The sequence below is a fragment of the Microcebus murinus genome, chromosome 9 (assembly GCF_040939455.1).
Source record: "Microcebus murinus isolate Inina chromosome 9, M.murinus_Inina_mat1.0, whole genome shotgun sequence".
NCBI classification, from domain to species: Eukaryota; Metazoa; Chordata; class Mammalia; order Primates; family Cheirogaleidae; genus Microcebus; species Microcebus murinus.
In genome coordinates this window covers 71,981,986-72,003,166 of record NC_134112.1, presented here as the reverse complement: position 1 = coordinate 72,003,166, position 21,181 = coordinate 71,981,986, and the positions used below count along the sequence as shown (strand labels likewise).

Below are 21,181 nucleotides of genomic sequence, written 5' to 3'. Positions count from 1 at the left end.
GCCTATTTGGACATGAATAAAGTCTTCTCGGTGAGAGACACTACTGGTGGCTCAATCAGGCATGGTAGCAGGTGAGGCAATGAGATGTACTTGGATTCTGGATATAGCTGAAAGTAGAGTCAGCAGAACTGCCTGATGGATTGAATGTGAGGTATGAGAGAGGGGGCGGGGATTCATGGATATTTCCAAGGTATTCAGCCTGAACAACTGACAGGATGGAGTTGCCAATGCCTGTCAAGGGGAAGGCTGTGGGGGAAGCAGATCTTGCTGATGAAGATCAGGAGTTCAGTTTGAAATGTATGAATTTGAGCTGTCAAGTGAGCAGGAATACCAGAGATGGGCGTGAACTGAATATATGAATCTGAGAGTCAGCAGTCTGTCAATGGTATTTAAAGTCATGGGACCAGATGAGATAACTAAGGTGGTGAACACAGAAAAAATAAGAAAAAGGAGCCCTGAAACACTCTGTTAGTAAGAAGTCTAGAAAAAGTGCAGGGAAAACAAAGGAGCAACATGAAAGAACAACCGATAAGGTGCGAGGAAATCCAGTAGGAGTAGATCAAGGAGCAGAGAGAGATCACGTGTGTCAAATGCTGTTGATAAGTAGCATGACTGAGAATCGACCATTGGAAAATAAAATAATACAGCAGTTGGCCAGTGAATAGAAACATCCAGTTTAAGAAGAGGATCATAAAAACACACATTTTTAAACATTTTAATTTTAAAGTATATAAAATAATTCTTTCACTGACTTTTAGATAGAGGCCTTTACTTTGCATGGTTCTGCTGATTAAAATTCCACATATGCTTGTTTGAACAAACCGTGCATTTAATGCATCATCTATGATTTCTAGAATTGGGTACTTAAACACATCTGCACAGCAAACTAAAGCCAGTATCTGTGCAAAGATTAAGTCTTTTCTAATAGTTGTCTCATCTATACCTCATTAGATAACATTTTTAATAACTCTTTAAGTATCTCTAAAGTATTTGATTCATTTTCATAGAAACAGTAACATATTTTGTCAATTTATGGAATATTTAATTTACTAATTATAGTAATGAGTTCAACAGATGTAGAAGATTTGGAAACACGAGTGAGTTAGTAAGCACATAATTCAATTCATGAGAACGGAAGTGTATGGGGTGCTACCCACCGTGGTTGGAGCCTCAGCAAGTTGGTGTCGAAGAGACTGGAAAGAACATTTGAAAAGCTCCTTCCTGCTGCACTGTTGACCATACATACCTTCCTGCTGCACTGTTTACAGATACTTACTAGTGTTTACCATGTATTAATAACAAATAGTGTGTTAAATCCATTACAAATGTAAGTTCATAACAACTCAACATCTACCTCCATTTTATAGAAGAAGTCGTTGGGGAATAGATTAAGGCAATTTACCAAGCACACACAGCTGGTAGAAGGCTGACCCTGAAGCTCAGCCCAAGGTCTGTAAGATTCTCAAGCCACTATCCTAAGCACACTGAGCTATACAGCTTTAACCTGCCTCATTCATGACATTATCTATAAAGGTCAGGAGAAAAAGAAAACATGGAGAATTCAGGGTCAAGGGGGAGGGGGCTGTAGTTTTCTCAGATTTTTTTGTTTGTTTGTTTGTTTAATAACTTGAGAATCTCACTGAAGGAAAAGAGGCTGTAGAGTAGAAAGACCAAAGATTACAGGGAAAGATAAACAGTTCCTGCAACATGGTTCTAAAGAAACCGAGATTGGGAAACCACTGTTTACTCCAGAATAAGGACATTCAATGTGATGTTACTTAAAGAAAGAAGACAGCAGTCCTTTGATTTATTTTTAAAACATTCATATCTGCTTATTTTTTAGAGTAGTTTTGCTGGGGATTTTTTTTTTATGTTGGAATTTTTTTAACTTCTAATTCTTTTATTCTTCTAACAGATGCTCTTAAAATACCCTTAAGGATTTCAGTGGGTGAGATTCAATCAGGCAACTATGGTTCCAGTGACTTTGAATGCGAAAACACAATATGTGTTTTACATATCCGCAAGCAGACATCATGGGATGATTTTTCTAAAGCAGTGAGTCAAGCTCTGACAAATCACTTCCAAGCAATCTCTTCTGACGGATGGTGGAGTCTGGAAGACACGGCATTTAATAACACCGCTGACTCCGACATCGGCCTCAGCTTGGACAGCGTGCGAGCCATCATGCTAGGTATCTGCAACCCTGCAATGGAGAGAAAGCTAAATTTGGGGGTTTAGTTATGTTTGTGGGCTTCCTTACCTGATACTTAGTTCATTGATTAAGCATATTCAAAGCTCACTTGTGGCAGCTGCCAGTGCTGAAAAGGTGCTGAAAAACTTGAACATTCACAATGTGGCCATTATATGATGTTGCCTGTTAACATAAGAATGCTTTTATGCCTCAAGTAATGCTCAGAGAGTAAAGAACATGAAAGTCCTTGATGAGGCTTTGTGATTGTGCTTGCAATTCTAGATAAATGCAAGAAACCAACTGCTCTGCAGCTGCTTGCTAACGCACAGGTTCTGAACTCGGCTTAAAATGTGCTTTAGGTCCAGGCCAGGGGTGCTATAGTGTGTTAATACCTTACCTCCAGGACAGGTATTCTAATGAAGCCTTGAGTTGGAAGAAGCACTTTAGTGAAAATATATTCCAAGATCCCACATGGGGTGAGTCGGTTATTTCTATTTGACAGACACCACAAAACAGACTCTAAAGAACTTACAAAGATAAGATTTGCTTTCTGGTTAGCATAGCAAGTACTCCATAAATGTTAGTAGTGCCTGGTTAGTTTCTTTCCTCTTGAACCAGGAGGACTAACATCTATAGGAAAACTTTTCCTTTCCAAGGACTCTGCTGGTTGTTGTATAAACGGTCCTTACAACAGCCTCGTTTTACAAATAACTAGGGCTACGATGACTTGCCTGAGGTCACACAAGTAATGAGCAAAGCACTCAGGATTGAAATCACAGGCTGTCTGGGAGGAAAGCTTGTATACTTTCAACAGCAAAGTGTTGGAAAAAAATGGTCAAGTTTAAGGGAAAGGTGGGATTTTACCATTGCCATTAATATATCCACTTATTACATCAGGAATTATCTTATTCTGTTCACTCCGACAAGTTACTTTATGGATCTTTGGCATGCTCATCAAAATTATTTTTATAGCATTGTTGTTATATAATTGAAAAATCACAGTAAGAAAATAAGTTATAAATTATTCCAGGAACACATTTTGTCCACACAACCAAGTATTCAAAGTGTAGTTCTGCCCAAGGGTCTGACAAATGAAGTCACACAACCATGTTTCCAAGGAAGTGGCCCTACCTCAGCCCTCCTCCAGCTGATGTGGGAACTGGTGAAGCCAAATGAATACTCAACCACCATCAGATCAGTTTCCCTCTGTGAGCAATGGATGGTATGGCTCGATTGTTCTAGTGTACATGCTTTCCACAGAAGTATAAAGCACTCTAGAAGCATTTCACATCTAAAAGTCATTGAGTTTTGTGAATAAAGGCTGAATTTAGTGCCTGGCTATAGCCACTTGATAATTGGTAATTAAAACAGTTGCTATTATTATTAGTATTGTATGTCTATAAGTGATTTTGCTGGATCTATAACCTTCACTAGATTAAAGGAACCTCAGGCCAAGAGACAACCAGAGAGTTACAGGCAGGGCATGCATGTGTATTGGAGACATGCTGTGAATAGATATTGAAGAATTGATCTGTAGAAGGGAACAGATGAAAACAACTGCTTATACCAGTCCTTCCCTAGAGAAGACACCTGTAAAGTGGGATCCTTTGTGAGCAAGGGTGAGGAGAGAGCCCAGACTGAGAAGGCTTGCCTTATTCTAAGCACCTGAAATTATATGGTTATTTATTTATTTTTCTAGAATATAAAAATTTGCTGGAAAGGGACTCAGGCCCCAGATCATATCTGATCTGATGTCTCATCCAGAGTGCCTGGGCTGTGAGAAGCAGGCATTGGAAGAACCGTGAAACAGTTTTAGGTTATAGTCAGCTTTTCTCTTAAGAACCTAATGCTAGAAATAATGGTTTGTATTTTTGTGCCCTAGGTGAATCTCTCTTAATCCCCCTTCGGGACTGCTTTGGAGTGGTCTGTAGATCGAAGGCCTGCCTTTTGACCTTCAACAAGAATTTCATTAGGGAGCTAACCCCTTGTATGACCCTATGGGTGTTGCATACATGCCTTTGCCAATTTAAGTCTGGATTCCTTAAGGTTCTCACAGAGGAGAGCATATGTTTACCTGTATGAGAAAAATTACTGTTAAGCTGCCCTTGACATTTTATTTCATTTTTTTTTGGAACTAGGAAGCGTGCCATGGTCAGCTGGTCAGAGCTTCACCCAGTCCCCATGGGACTTCATGAGGAAGAATAAGGCAGAGCAGGTCACCGTGCTTTTGTCAGGTAACAATGTTCCAAACTAAGGTGACGTTTCAAGAGTATTTGCTTCCTGACTGGCTCTCGGTGTCCTCTAGCCATGCACATGACCCCCACTGTTCAGTCATCAGATGTCTTTTGAAACATTCGATTAAGGGGAGGAAAAACCAAAAGCCACATTCCTGATACCTATTGTGATGTCTGTCCACATTATTGATTCCTGCCTAGTTGATGATATCCTTTGTTAGGAACAAATCAGTGGCGAAACAGACGAGAGAGGGACAGACACTGTGTTAACAGAGAAATGTCTTTTCTTGCTGTCACGTACAGCGTGTGTTTAATATGACTATGGTGCTGGTGTAGGCCGATGTCTAGTGAGCACCTACCACGTGCTAAACCCTGTTGTTTACAGCATAAGTATCAAATAATCGTCGTAACAACCCAATGGGATATGTCTCTGTTTATCCCTATTTTATATACAATGAAACTGAGGCTCAGAGAGAATGATTTTCTTGCCCCAGGTCATGCTGCCAGTAAGTGGTATAGGAATACCAAATCTCTCAGCCATTGAATCTCAAAGGCTACTGATTTCATCATGAATTTCCCATACTTTGGAATGGAGTCTTAAAAAATTTGATCTGAACTAATATAGTTTTATTTTACTCAAGTGTAAAAGAAAAAGCGAGAGGCCACCCCAGAAAATTCATTTAGGTTCAAACAACATATTGAGAGAGTTACAGAATTGGGGGTGGGAGGAGGAGGGTTGCAAATGGATTAAAAGAAAACCCCAGACCTATGCCTTAGTGTTGGCCAAGGCTAAAGCTTTCTGAGGGTTGCGATTATCGATAACTTTTACTTATATACAGTAAAACACTGAACCCAGCGATGGGCACATTCCAGCCACAGTGTCGGAGCTGGGATCAGGAGGCCCTGGCTGAGATTGCTAGGAGGTGGGCGGGCTGCCCGGGGGCAGGAAGGGGAGCAGCTGGGGAGCTCTTGGAAGGCCAGTGGCTGCTGACCAGCCAGTACAAAGTGTGACAGTATTTTCACAATGGCAAAGGCACACTGATGCTTCTTGACCACATGTCAGCTCTGCCTACAACAAGTCCACAAACATATCTTTTATGATAGATTCTGTTGTGTTTTGATCATTTTTATATTTGCTAAAGGAGAGCCAATTTTTCTCTGTGGTGTTTGTTTTCTGCAGGTCCTCAAGAAGGCTGCCTCAGTAGTGTGGCGTACGCTTCCATGATCCCCCTTCAGATGCTGCAGAACTACCTCAGGCTGGTAGGTCGACGCTGCCGAGAGGGGGCCCCCACTGCCCATCCTGCCGTGGGAGACCCGGTGGCCCTTTGTGTGTCTAGGAGAGGAGTGTGAGCTCCTGCCCATCCTGTGCCATTACCTGCCCCGTCAGCCTTTTTCCCTGCAAACTGCCTGTCAGTCTGCGTTTCTGTCACTGTCATGCCCGTGTCCACTGCCTGGACCCAGAGCCCAGCTGTGACTTGTGAAGCATTATAATTTGGGGAGGAGAAGGTCATCTTCTCTTACCAAGGACTTGGCATCAAATAAATGATCATTAATGTGGAAGGGGATGGCCATAAATATCAAGGTATCTTACTATAAATTTTTATAATTTCAAATTCAGTAAATATGTTAACTTTAGTTAGAAGGTTAATTTGGCCACTTCAATAGAAACCAGGTAATTATAGCTTAGACAGGATAGAAGTTTATTTTTCTCAAACATATAAGTCCCAGCAGGGGAGAGGTAGGTGCAGGGAGGGAGTGGGGCCAGGGCAGTGTCTCCAGGGCCTCAGCACCTTCTCTCTCTACGTCACTGTTCCCTGGGATGTTGTTCGTGTCACTTGGTCAAAGGTAGTCACTGCCCCCATGCACCCATGTAGCCCAAGGTAAGATGACCCAGGGAGCAAGCCTCTTCCAGGGGAGTTGCACACAGCATTCCTGCCCACATCCCAGTGGCCAGGGTTTAGACACATGTCCACACCTCGCTGGGAAGTGTGGCCTTCTGCTGGGCATTCATGCATCCAGCGAAAACTAGGCAGTCTGTTACAGACTTCCTGTTAAACAGGAAGGGGGAAATGATTATCAAGAAAAGTAGCAAGTTCTAGATACAAAAAATGGATAAATATAATGACTTGTGTTCATTACTTATTACATGCCAGGCAATATGCCAAGTGCTTTTATGTCTTATTCTTCAAAACATCCCTGTGAGATAATTTCATCCCTTCTGTAGAGGTGAACATAGAAGCAGAGAGAGGGGTGAAATGAATTGCTCAAAGCCACGCATCTAGTAAGTGACGGAGCCAGAGTTGCGCAAGTCTCGGATATACTGTGTGTGTCTGTGTGTGGGAGATCTAAGACTAATACTAATGGTACAAAATGTTAAGTAAAAGATAATGCTGTTTTACTGCCTTAATTTAGACAGCCTTAAAAACAAAAATAAAGGAGTTGGACTATGAGCCTTTACGAAAGTTGTTCCCATAAACTGTGAATTGATGTCTTTGTTTTCACTCCTGATGAAAGAAGTATTCAAAACCATTCCACTGATCTTCTAGCTAGGCTCAGAGTTGAAATTGGCCTTTGTACAGGCAGCCGCAGCAGCATATAAACATTCAAAGCTTCAGTGCATGGGAGAGGTGGTGTCTCCTGAATTGGTGCTTTCACTTCTTTTCCTTGCTATTTCTCCCCTTTCCCTAAGGCATCAAAGTATGCCTGAGGCTTATGTATATGGGGTGGGGAGGAGATCTGTCTCATTACCTTGCTTAAATGGAGGTTGAAGGCTGTGACCAACTGGTTTTAGGAATGTGAGCCTCAGTCTGCCAACAGAGCCAGCTGGTAGAACCACTTGCTTCTTTCCATTTTCCTTTCCTCCATACCAGCAAGGTTCTGGCCAAGGCAACTGAATTATAGTTACAAATTAGCATTGACTAGCAAATCTATGAAATGAGATGTCTACTAGTCATCTTATAAGTAGAATATTCCAAGTCCGTTTATATGTATGCCTCTTGAGGCTATAAGACATAGTTTGACTATCCATGACCAGCAAACCAGACTAAACACTGTTATTACTTTTATTCTGTATTTAGTGAGTGTTATACAAAAGGTTTTTTAAATCCAACGTTAACTTTTGGATGAATATAATACAAATGTATCACTCATTTCAGGAGCCACTGTAAAATTTAAAGCCACTGAGGCAATAACAAACTGGTTGTGAATGTTGTGAATGTTTCCTCTTCCATACACAATTATAAACCCCTTAAGGAGCTAGACCATGTGTTATGAATTTTTGTATTCTATTATTTCATTCAATTGATTGACAACTGTTTATTGAGAGCCTCCTAAGTAGAGATAGTATTTTAGAAACTTAGGATGTGGCTATATAGAAAACATATCCCCTGTCCTCATAGAGCTTACATTCTAGTGAGAGAAGAGAGATTTAAAAATAAACAAATAAATGCATATGTAATGTGACAATCAGCACCAATTACAAGTATAAAAAGATAAAACCAGATAAGGAGATAAAGAGTAGGTGGAAGGGGTGGCAGAAGGTGCTATTTTTAGATTGAGTTGTCAGGAAAGATCTTTTGGAGTGACATTTGAACAGAAAACCAAATGAAGTGAAGAAAGTAGCCTTATAGAGTGTGTTGGAGGCAGAGGCAATGGCAGATCCAAAGGTATCTAGACTGACAGGTCTGAGAAATGACCTAAGCTAGGTCATGCAGGAACATGCCAAAGAGCATGGGAGCAAGGACTTCAAATTTTATTCCATGTAGGTAGGAAATCACTGAGGAATTTGAGCCAGAGAGTGGCATATCACCCCCTACCCCAGTGCCACAAATAACCTATAGACACATTGATGTGGATTTAAATTGTTGAAATCTGTACAGCAGATGTGCAAACATGATAATAGCTGGTTTTTTTATCGAGCATTTATTATATGCCAAGCTATGTTCTAAGTATACAGATTCTCAATCATTCTAGGAGGTAGGTACCCACCTTAAGTGGTGGTGAGACCTAAGGACTTGAACTTAGGCTGCCTGCCATACTCATGCATGTAATCATAGTTCATACTAGTTATTAGCCTATTGATAAGTAAGCATTACAGTAACCAGTTGCTATGATGTATAAAATACATGTGTTAAAGCCCTTATGCAGAAAACCGTGGAGTAAAGACTTATTTATTTATCTTTTTAACTGCCTTGTCTCCTGCAATGTAAAGCCTTTAAATCAAGCTTTTTGGTTCTGGGTCTGTTTGTTTGTTTAATGATGCTATTTTTAAATACTTTCATTGAATTGTTAAAATAATCCAAATCCTAAATCTCCACCCTTGATTTATTTAATAAGGGAAATATTCAACCTGAGTTTTGAATCACTAATAATTTATTATAATAGTTGAACTTTTTTCATTAACTCAAATGTTTCTCTTAGCCAGTTTGTGATTTTATTAGCTTCATTTGCAACCTTGTATTTTAATATCAGTGATTATGAACAAATATTAGAAAAATACTTGAGTAGATCATCCTAATCTGAGCCCTATTTTAAGATGTAGGACTCTGAATGCTCTAGGACTGCAGGCCTTGAGATTCTCCCACCTGCTGTCCATCCACTCCAATATCTGCCATGCTAATCATTAAGAATCATCACTAGGAGATGCTACTTACTCTCCATACATTCCTAAAATAAATTTGCTACTTTCTCACAAAGGTAGTGTTGTAAGCAATGGTTATGTGTCTAAGACAACTTGCAAAAGCTCCATCAACCCCTCTAGCAGATGGCCAGTTCTAGCCTAACCTTTTATAGGGCATGGATGAACAAAGCTGGGTGAAGTTCTTTTAGAAGGAAGCAGTTGCCTAATATAAGGAAGAGGTGGCTCCAACACCAGTGGAAGCTTCAGCTTCCGTAGAAATAGTGGGAAATCATTCAGGGCAGTGGGATGAGTGACAGCCCCAAGGAGGTCTGAAGCAGGAAGGGTTCATGAGTACTGGAGGCTGAGTGACAAGGGAACAGTTATGTCCAAGAGTTACGTCTTATAATTTTATTTTTAATAGCTGTAATACCCAAGTTGTTATGCCTACATCAATAAATGAGAACCTACCTTTATTTGAAGTTAGTAACCAAGTCTGATACTGGCTTTTACAGTTTCCATAAGCTAATTTAAAATAGACATAGAGTGTATGAATAGCTCTGTGTATGTGAACTGAAATTTCTCTTAAATTCCTATTACTCCCTTATACCTATTCTATAATGAGAGACCTAAGCCAATGGTTATAATTCTGTCTAACATGAAGGATTCCAGTTTAGTGTATTCCAAATGCTGAAAGTGTCAATATTGTTTGGGGAAATTTTATATGAATAAATTGACAGTAATTATGTCTTTCATGTCCCTAAAGTCATAAATAAATACTTTAAAATTGAGTGTCAGGAGAGGTTGGAATAAAATTCCTAGCCATAAAGCATGTGACTTTAAGCTAGAGCCATCCCAATTTTATTGGTTCCAGAAAGCCCTTTTATTTTTCATTCTTTTCCGAGTTTAGTGTCTCAGCACAAGTTGGCCTAAAACTGTTTCTGGACAGAAGCTTTTCTTTGGACTATGTATGACAAGTAAAATCCCAAACAAAAGTTCAGGTTTATTAACTTTAAAATGCCACAAATCTGAAAATACATTATAGGTGCCACATTGACAGTAGTGTAGACCTGTGGTCCCCAACTCCTGGGCGGTGGACTGGTACTGGTCTGTGGCCCATCAGGAACTGGGCCACTCCTGGGCACACGGCAGGGGCTGGACAGCTGGCCAGGGAGCAAAGCTGCATCTGTATTTACAGCTGCCCCCATCACTCACATCACCGCTTGAGCTCCGCCTCCTGTCATAGCAAACAGCATTAGATTCTCATAGGAGCATGAACCCTACTGTCAACTGCGCATGTGAGGGATCTAGGTCACGTGCTCCTTATGAGAATCTAATGCCTGATGACCTGAGGTGGAGCTGAGGCGGTGATGCTGGTGCTGGGAGAGGCTGCAAATACAGATTATCATTAGCAGAGAGGTTTGACTGCACAATAAATGTGATGCACTTAAATCATCTTAAACCGGCCGGGCGCGGTGGCTCACGCCTGTAATCCTAGCACTTTGGGAGGCCGAGGCGGGCGGATCGCTCAAGGTCAGGAGTTCGAAACCAGCCTGAGCGAGACCCCGTCTCTACCAAAAATAGAAAGAAACTAATTGACCAACTAAAAATATATATACAAAAAATTAGCCAGGCATGGTGGCGCATGCCTGTAGTCCCAGCTACTCGGGAGGCTGAGGCAGTAGGATCGCTGAGCCCAGGAGATTGAGGTTGCTGTGAGCCAGGCTGACGCCACGGCACTCACTCTAGCCTGGGCAACAAAGTGAGACTCTGTCTCAAAAAAAAAAAGAAAAAAAAAAAATATCATCTTAAACCATTCCCCACGCCCCACTATCCCTCAATTGAGGAAAAATTGTCTTCTATGAAATCGGTTCCTGTTGTCGAAAAGGTCGGTTACTGCTGGTGTAGACCACAGCTCCTCTAGTAAACCCCCATTCTGTAGGAAAACCTTGTGGAAGAAAAAATAAATAAATAAATAAATGGGTGCATGGTCTGTTGTTGAGGTCACTTGTCTCCATTTAATCCAGAATACATTTGCCTCACAAAGCACTAATTGACATGGGATGAGCTTCCTGAATAGGCTGTCAAGACACAAGAATAAAAGGGATTGGTACCAATTGTGATAAGGAAGCCAGTGTCCCTTTACTAATAAGCAGAAATGTCACACTGTAAATGTGCACTTAGGGGATAATTCTGGTAACCGTAATTCAGTCTGTAATTTTAAAAGTTGAGTCTGATCTTTTCCAAAGAACAGATCTTCTTTCAACACAATGGAAGTATAATACTTACAAACTACCACCACCCAAATTCTGCTTGCCTATCTGTCTATCTTTAGAGCCCTCTGCTGGAAGCATGAAGCATGTACATTTTTTATACCCAAGATCTTGATATTTAGAGGCATGTAATATACTAACTCCAAAACAGATATGCAATTTCCTGGCAGAGCTTTGTATGTTTACGCCAACCTCAATTAACAGGTTCCCAGTAATTAAGCTAATTTTTTTTGTTCAGATTTTAAATGGTAACTGACACAACTATGTCATTTCATAATAACAAAATACCATTAACAAAAAATTGGTGATACCCGAAAGAGAAGAAACCTAATGGAATGCATGCATTAAAACGTACGAATGACGGCCAGGTGCAGTGGCTCATACCTGTAATCCTAGCACTCTGGGAGGTTGAGGTGGGTGGATTGCTCAAAATCAGGAGTTCGAAACCAGCCTGAGCAAAAGTGAGACCTCATTTGTACTAAAAAAATAGAAATTAATTGGCCAACTGAAAATATATAGAAAAAATTAGCCAGGCATGGTGGCATATGTCTATAGTCCCAGCTACTTGGGAGACTGAGGCAGAAGGATTGCTTGAGCCCAGGAGTTTGAGGTTGCTGTGAGCTAGGCTGATGCCACGGCACCCTAGCCCAGGCAACAGAGTGAGACTGTGTCTCGAAAAAAAAAAATGTATGAATGATCCAAAAGTCTATACGTTTGTTTTTCTCATCTAATTCACTTATTTATATTCTACCTTATCCCACAAAGGATATTAAACTAAACACAAAGGGCTTACTGTTAGTGGCCTTTTCAATGAAATTTAAATCAAGTGTTTCCTGTCTGTATTTCCTAAAAACCTACAATCCGAGAACAAATGAGGTGTTGAAATTGAAGACAACTTATGACACTGGGTTTCTTTCTGCTATCTTATTTCAAAATCAATCTTAAGAAAATGTAGGCTATTTGACAGAAAGGCTATAATGAATAGAGCACTCTTGTTTTCAGAACTGAGATGAGATTAAATAGCAATGCTAGTTGAAAAATCTCAGGGGTAAATCTTGAAAATCTGTAGCCTGTTTATTTTCAGTAAATCTTGAAAATCTGTATCCTATTTCACTGTGTGAAACAATCTATTCCTTGTGAGAGTTTCTCCCCAATAAGTCAGAGCAATTTGGGATAAATTTGGAGAACTAGAGAGTTCTGGTTTAAAATTGCACCTGGCTAGAAGTACCTAATACACAATTTCCTACAAAAGTACTTTTGAAAAGTGACGTCTTCTCACAGTAACACAGAAAAATAGAATTGAGGTCTCCCTTTGGCAAGAATCTAGAAACATTTCCTACTACTTTTAGGGGCGATAGAGTATTAGTCTCACTTATGTGAGGCCTACCCGAAATCAGGTTCGTAGGGAAACAGTATCATCTTTCTCTTAAAATCTTTGTGATGATTAAAAAAAAAAAAGTATACTAGTTAAAAAATTGGGCATTTATCCTGCGTAGTCTCTGCTTTTTGCAGCACTGTGATAGTCTTCTCCACTCCCTGGAGGTCCTTTCATATCGATTTAGAGACTGTAGCTCCTAGAAATACCCGAGTAAGGAGTTGATGGGGATTGGCGAGACTGTGCTACATCCCAAGAGGGACATTAGCCTTAAGCCCTTCATGGGAGTGGGCACAGGAGCAGCCTGGGCCGAGGTGCACCTGGGACTATGGTTTATCCTCATGCGTTTGTCTGCCGTGTTGGACAGAAGTTCATTCATTCCACCACAGCCTTTGCCAGACCCTGGAGTTGACAAGCAACTGGAGTTTGGCTTTTCATCCACCCAGTGACCTGAGGGAGGAGAGTTAGCCAGAAACCTAGTAGATGGTGAGAGAAGCCAGTGGGGGTCCACACTTCTGCTCTACTGAAAAATCCTTCCTGTGGTTTCACAGTCCATACATAATAACCAATTACATTACATCTGTGGAAGAATACCACAGAACTGAGTTTTCATTCTGAGAAGAATGAAACATGATTACCAAAAACATGATTGAAGAAAAATTTCCTAAGCCAAAGAAAGCCTGACTGTGCACATCAAGAGGTCTTACCATGTTTCATTTAAAATCGAGAGAAAGAGGCCATAACTAGACAAATCTCTGTGATAATTTTTAATGACAAGTACAATCTGTATATCTCCCAGCTTTCCCATCTCATAAATAAGAACAGATTATTCAATAATTCTTTATTATTCAACGATTATTCTTTAATAATATTTTACCCCTGAAGTCTTCTTGCGGCTCCATAGCCTTACTAACTAGAAGCAGAACTTTGAACTTTCTAGGAAATTCTTCTCTCCTGTGTCTCTGGGGCAGTCCCTGTTCAGTTCTGGTCCTTCCCTGCACCTCCATTGCTTGGTGCTTGGATCCATTGCTTGGATCACAGACCACTGCTGAGTGCACCCTATGGCTTCAGGATCCTGACATTCCTTGGACAGATACAGCCACTGTCATGTTTCTTGCAGGCATTGGTAAGCCTTTTAGTGAAGGCTTAGCAATAATGAAATAGTATTCAAACTCAGAGAAAGTGAATGGTGGCTACCAGATATGTTGTCTTTCAGAGCCCAAAACCCAGTCCGAAGCTCAGCAACAAGGAGCCCCTTAAATGACCTTTTCCCTCTTTAGCTCATGCTCTGAGACCTGGTGGCCAAGCCTAGGTTTCCTCCACTTTCCAGAAGTTCCCACAAGTGTGCCTTGGTTTTCTTAGAGGCCAAAGATCAAGTCTTAAAGGGCCCAGGAAAGGAAGATGTTTCCTTATCCTCCCATGCGAAGTGCTTACTCCCATCAAGCCTTCATTTCCTATCCCAGAATCTGCCCCTTCCAGTAATGATGGAGCAGGGGCATATGTACTGTCTTCACAGATGTCCACCGCAGCCACCCTCAAATATCTGGCCTTCCCCAGTGATCTCAAAGGGACAGCCTCATCAGAGCACAATAGAGAGACAACACAAAGATACACATACCTGTCCTTACGTTGTCCCATTCCAAATTACAGAAATAACAGACCCTTTCATGTTTAACACTTCTCTAAGTCTTGGTGGCTCAATCTTCACACATGAACAACTGTATCAATTAGGGTGGAGCTTCATCTCTCCATGTTCTTTTCTGCAAGACCCTTTCAATAAGAAAGCTGCTCCCAGGTGTGTGTGCTGGGAGGTGACGAGGGTCTCAGCCCTGGGATGAGAGAAGTGGGAGGCTGCTTTCCCCCTCGACACCTTGCTCCAGGCATCACTGCCCTCGCTATATGTGGATAATAATTTCCTTCCAACTGCATGCTGGATCTCCATATGTTCTTAGGTGAGGTATCCATATATATGAGAATAAGGGTTAAAAAAAATTGTATAAGCAGCCAGGCAGGAGACTTTCTTTTTTATAAAATAAAAGTGATCCTTCTCTACCTAGATTTCTTTGAAACACTGAATTCTAGAATGGAATAGTATATAAAATTGATCCAACAGTTTTATGTTCAAGATATCTTTTACCTAAGAAGTCAAGATGAAGATATTCTCTGATATACAACAGCTGTAAAAAGATTGCACTCATGTATGCGTCTTCAAAAAAACTTATAAATGCTCACACACATGCACATCCATGCAAAGAAAAAACTAGAAGGAAACACAGTATTTACAATGATTGCTTCTCAGTGCTGACACTATCAGTAACTTTTAGTCTGCTTCTTTAAATATCTTAGTATTTTCCAAAATTTCCTTAATGAAAAGCATTTCTACTTTAACCACTAAAAACCAAAATAAGCATTGGGAAAATAGTAAAGAGTATCTGCAAAAGACAATAAAAAACAAGATATAAGAGACGAGATACACTTAGAACTGTGTTTCTCAGTTAATATGCTGAACCTTATTTTAGAAAGTACAGGAAAGAAAGTATATGCTTTTTCATAAAAAGGCAGCTCTTGCTAAATACTTTTTACCTATGTTTCACATTAAAATGAAAGACTTTAATTCATTCAATTCCAATGAATAAAGATAATCTCTAAAATATTTTTAACATTTTGAAAGCCTAAGGACAATCAGGGAATTCCATACTTGTATACTACTATTTTTCTTCTCAACTTAGCATCTTCACCTAAGGTTTCCTTTTGATTTATTAATAGGTTGAGCAATATCATAATGTCATTTTCCATGGCCCAGAAGGAAGCTTGCAAGACTACATAGTACATCAGCTTGCACTCTGCCTGAAGGTATCAATTACTTATATATCATCTCTTCTTTGAAAATTAGAAAGTGTATAGAACTAACCACTCTGTTTTCTTTTCACAGCACAGACAAATGGCTGCAGGGTTCTCCTGTGAAATAGTGAGAGCTGAAGTAGATGCTGGTTTCTCCAAGGAACAGCTAGTAGACCTGTTCATCAGTAGTGGTAAGACCATTTCAGCCAACTAGACTGTGATAACCACAATGGCTCTACAGCAATGCCATTAAAATGCCATCAACTTTATTGCTTGGGGATAAATTTAAGTCAACTATTTCATTATTCAGCAACTATGCGATGAATGCCTACAAAAAAGTATTTGCATGTGGATATTATTGCATTCGTTGAGCATCCTGCATTTTTGTTTTTTCATCTTTTTTTAATTAATCATTAATTGTTGTGAGCATACTGTATTACTGGCACCAGTGGTATACCAAGGGAGGAGGTGGTGAGATTAGTGTACCCCAGGTGGCCTGGGTATTGCATCTTTAATGCTGTTTGGAATTGCTGGACCATGGTGATAATAAAAAGCAAATCAAGTTTTAGTAAATTTTATTTCTCATAAATTCTCTACAACCAATACATCCCTTGATGCGGCAGACTGCTTTGTCCACCCCACCCTTGGTATGCCATCAACTGATACTTTGCTAAATTCATTACATGTGCTAATTAACCCATTTTATCTTCACAACAACCCTATGCAGGTAGATATCATTATTTCTATTTCAAAGTTGGAGAAATAGGCACAGAGAGGTTTAGTAATTTATGTAGTAGCAGAACCAAGATTAAACATGTATATTAGTATAAGGTTATTCGTAAGTTTTCTGTCTTAGGCTCCAGAGCCTAACACCCAAGCTCCATCACAGGTGGAGTTAGCATAACCCTGCATAGTATAGCATAGCATAGCCTAACTAGCCACTGCAACACAAAATGACACAGACCAGACTTCATTCTCCAAGGGCTCAAAGCTACAAAGCCCCAGGAGTGAAGGAGGTAGTTGCAAAGACAGAGAAGGATGAGTTGAGATGCAAATTCAAAATCTCTGTTCAGGGGACAGGCACTTCTTATTTTTGGAGCCATGATAAAGGGAGATATTTTGTGGACAGGACAACTGCAGATTCGGCTTACGAAGATATAAATTACCTATAGGTCCATATCAAGAAATGAAATTAAGAAACAGGTTTGGGAAAGCACTGAGGATTCCAGAAACCTACAAGCACATTTTGGTAGCAGGAAATTCCAGTAGGATCGGAATACTACACAGGCCAGTCTTGGACTAGAAACTAGTGAAAGTTAGCAATGCAAATCTTTTTCTCTGATAAAGTTGCAAATCATTGCTAAAATTTAGTAAGCTCTTTCTAGAATGGTAGGCCTCATTCTAAACACTGCATTTCTTAACTTGCAACCCTCAGAGGCAGGTACAATCACCTGACTTCTAAACGTGAAAATACTTGAGAAGAGAGGTTAAGTATCCTGCCCAAAGTTCCCACAGCAAGGACGTAGAGCAGGACTCAGGCCCAAGCAATCCAGCTCCTGAGCCTGATCTCAATCACCACCAGCCTTAAAAGCTCCCCTGTGCCAAGTGTCTGTTTTTCCCACTTAGTCCCACACATTTTTTTCAACTTTCAGTCTTGTTTCATCTCAAAGAAAGAAACTATAAAACATTTTGTCCTCACCCTGTCAGGGTAGATAGCAACTGTAGACCGAGTTCTGCTCTAAGCGTGGAGAACTAAGAAAACTGGAGAGCAGTGAGTTAGGTCACGAAGGATGCAAAGGTGGCCAGCTCAGCCTTTCTCAATCTATGGTGGGCATCTTCTTAAAAACATCTTCCTAATTTCCCAGTTTGGAGATTGGTCCAAGTCTCCTGGCTCCCACACTGGAAACTCGGATCTTATTGGCCAGCTTGATAACCTAAATACCCACAGTGCCAGCGAGCCGCGCTGAGGGTGAGGCGGGCTGGACGGGGCCACTGTCATCATCTGCCGGAGGAGCAGCAGCGCTCAGCTCCAGCTGTTTGCTCCTGGCAGATCCGGTGTCGTGATGTCTTGTGACTTTTAGGGAGAAACCAGAAATCCAGGGTTTTACATACAAACTTCGGAGTTTTCTTTCAACATTGCTAACTATCCCAATTTTAAAAGCAATATGAGAACCACACGGAACCCCTGGTCCTCTCATTTACAAACCCTTCACATTTGTCCCACAGTCAGTCCCTGGTCACATCCTGCCGGGTCAGTATCAATCTGCTTTTTCATCCATTCCGTCGGCACCGTCTTCCTTTGTGCTCCCTTCCCTGTAACTCATCTGCCTCCATGTAAACAGCCGTTCTCTGCCTCCTGCTCTCTGCCCTGAGCATTCCTCATAGGCACAGACCTCTGATTCAAACCTCCCATGATGCTGCGCACGCACCCCTGTCCTCTGTCGTCCAGTGAACTAAGTGGATGCAGTTCAGGGCCTTCCATTTCTGGGGCATTGCTCCACCTGATTTGCTTATCTGACCCTTTTTAAATAGATGTGTATGTTCCAGCAGGGTATGGTGTTTCTTCCCTGCCCTGCATGTCTTTTACTTTTCCACTCTCCACGTTCATGCGGAGGCTTCTGCTAGAATTGCAGATAAATGTGTGAACTCCCCCCACCCCGTCCCACACACACCATGGCTGCCACGTGGCAGGAACTGTGCACAGTACTATGTAGTGATTAAAACAGACGTGTTCTCTGTCCTTCTGGAAACTATATGGGAAAAGCCTCTCTTAGAATACTCTAAGGGCACCTCAAATGAAGCCTTCTCTGATCCCTCCAGATGTGATGTGTCCTTCTAGTGACGAACAGTAGACTTGTTTGTACCTCTGTGTCCCACCCAACCATACCATAGGCCAGGGCAGTGAGCGTGTTGTTTAGGGTTTCACCTTGCCTCACACACGTATTATGAGCTCCTTGAAGGTTGGTACCGTAGCTTATTCTATTTAGCCTTGTATACTAATTGCCAGCAATGATTTGTCGAATGAATGGGTGAATTTTCTGATACAGAATATAGCACAGGCAAAGAAAAAGGGAATTCTTAGTCCTATAGGTGTCAGCAAATAGAAGAACTTGGTTAGAGTGGAGGTAGGAAGGAGATTAGAGAGAGTTGATATTAGGTGTTGATAAGGGAGTCACAGACGACAGGACATAAAGATAGACTGATTAGCATTTGAAAAACGAAGCTTTTCAACAATAAGCCAAGACTGAAAAAATCTCCACTCTGAGTTCAAGAAAGAAGAGTAGGAAATGGTGTATGATGTCCAAATACAGAAGGACTTTTATTCTGTATTTGGCTTAATAATTTATGAGTATCAATATCTTCCTTCACTTTTTTTAATAATAAAACTAAGACACAAATACATGGTTCATCTGCTAAGATCTTGACTGCAGTTGCCCCAGTTAGCAAGCAGGGCATTACAGGAGCCTCAGTTCCGCTTGTTGCCCATGTCCCGGCAGTCCCTAAGCTCTGTCAAATGTGCTTTCTTTATCTCTTTTCTTCCTCCTGCCCTCTCTTCCCCCTGCCACCTGTCATTTCTTGTTCAAAGGGCTGGGGAGGCCTCAGCATTAGCCCTTCATGCTTCCTCTGGTCACACTCCTTCCACAGGGTGTCCAGGGAATCACTCTAAGACCCCAAACCACTCATGACACTTTCCTGCTGTTATACACCGATGGCTCCAGAATGAAAACTCGAGCTCTCAGAATGTTATGTAGGAACACTATGGCTGGCCTCTCCTACTGTCCGTCCTTAGCTCCTAAAACTCACTCCACCGGTGTCATCATCTCTGTAGGACCCACTGCTGTTGACTGGTGACAGATGAAGAGATAATGGAGAATGGACACTTTGGGAGAGCAGGGTGGGAGATGGGGGCAGCAGCAGTTCATGGGGTCTTCAAGGAGCCAGAAAAAGGACCCAGCCATGGGTGTGGGTTGGTTCTTTCAACGTGCAGAGAGAGCACATAGCAGGGAATGATCCTTTGGTCAAGAGCTGATGGAGAACCCGGAAGAGAAGGCAGAGATCTGGATGAGGGAAAGGGGTTTCCCAGGCTGTTCCACTCCAGCTTTTAGAATAACGAGGGCGTGGAAATGATCCACCAGCTACTCTCTTGCTTTTTTACCAAGAAATGAAAGTGGTCAAGTATCATGACAATGAGCGAGGAATACACCGATTTGCAAGGTATTCTATATATACTCCTGGTTTTTAACCTTACATTCTCTAAAGAAAGAGACTTAAAATACTTGGATTTGCCTGGGGTTGGAATGTTAAACTTTATCTTCCACTGAGTACAGCACATATATTACCTTATTCACTCCTCTCTACGATTCCATAGAAGAAAACCGGCAGAAAGAGTCACAGAATGAATAAAAGAAGTATATGTGCAAAAAGTACAGAAAGGAAGAGTAGCACAAGTATTTTAAATAATTAACTTTAACCTTTTGCACTCGCTTGCTTCTTTCTTGATTCCTTTATTCTACTCAGGATTTAATTTTTTAAATACCCCAGATTTTACAAAGCGCGGCAGTAGAATAAAAAACTGGAGTTTCTTTTCATACAAACTTATTTGGATTTTTTTATATTTCAAATTATTGATACATTCAAAGAGTCATTTTAATCTCTATAATTTTTGCTAGCCGTGTCGAGTCATACTCGACATCCAAGTGCAAAGGGTTAAAAAAAATCAAAAACATGGTGCTTACAGTGGTACCAATGAAGAAAAGAATGTAGAATAAAAGAACACTTCAAAGAGAATGAGGATTCCAGCATAAATTACTTTGTGTTTATTTTCAAATAACATGTTTTCTCTCATATTGCCTGTTGTGAGAGTCACCTCACATGACTTGTGGGTGAGGAGGCTGTGGGTGCATATTAGAATCGGGTCAAATTTCTACTCAGTGTAAGGTGTGGAATTGCGTTAGCATGACAGATTCTTTTCCAAATTACATGTGACAGTAAGTAGTTAAAAAAAAATTGAACACTAGAGTATTTTAAAATAATACCTTGAATTCCTGAGAGAACTTTCCTTTTGAGAAGTAATAAGGATAGAATTACTGTGATTATAGTAGGAGGATATGACAACCGGACTTTTCACGGCGAGTTTACCTCCGTGGACCCTGCACTGGCCGAGGCGCTTTGAAGCTTCGCCCTGTGTCTCTTGCTTGGACTCTCAGAGCATTGTGCCTGCAGAGCCTGAGTTAAGTGGCAGTACAAAAGGGGGGCTGTTTTCTGTCCCCAAAGGGGATATTATAGACTTGGAAGTCACCAAGTTGGGGTTTAACTAAAAATGTGATGTTTGGGTTATTTTTAAACCAACAAGTGTTGCTGTAGAACTATTAATAACTATCTGGGACTTCAACTATAAGGGTGCACAAAACTGGGGTGTAGCCTTGAGGCTCTCAAAGAGGGTGTCCAGTTAAGATTATCCACCTGCAGGGGAGAAGCAGGGCTTGATGTAGCCTTGTTGTTCTTGGAAGAAGAAAAAGGGTAAAAAGAGTAGACTGGTTTCAGAAACAGAGCTTTGAGGTATCATAAAGGAAAGGGAATCCCAGTGGCTGACTTTTAGGCTGCAGGTAAAAGGGACTCTGCCGATCTAACATGGAGCGAATGGCTTCCTTT

General features: G+C 41.0%; 1 protein-coding gene across 1 annotated transcript in view; it reads left to right on the top strand.

Annotated features, from left to right (window-relative positions):
- Positions 1-21,181, top strand: part of CTTNBP2 (cortactin binding protein 2) — a 147,817-nt gene that overhangs the window by 101,824 nt on the left and 24,812 nt on the right. Inside the window, 5 exon segments of the mRNA XM_012761095.3 lie at positions 1,916-2,191; positions 4,330-4,425; positions 5,606-5,685; positions 15,455-15,541; positions 15,621-15,720. Of these exon segments, the coding sequence (XP_012616549.3) occupies positions 1,916-2,191; positions 4,330-4,425; positions 5,606-5,685; positions 15,455-15,541; positions 15,621-15,720 (639 nt within the window).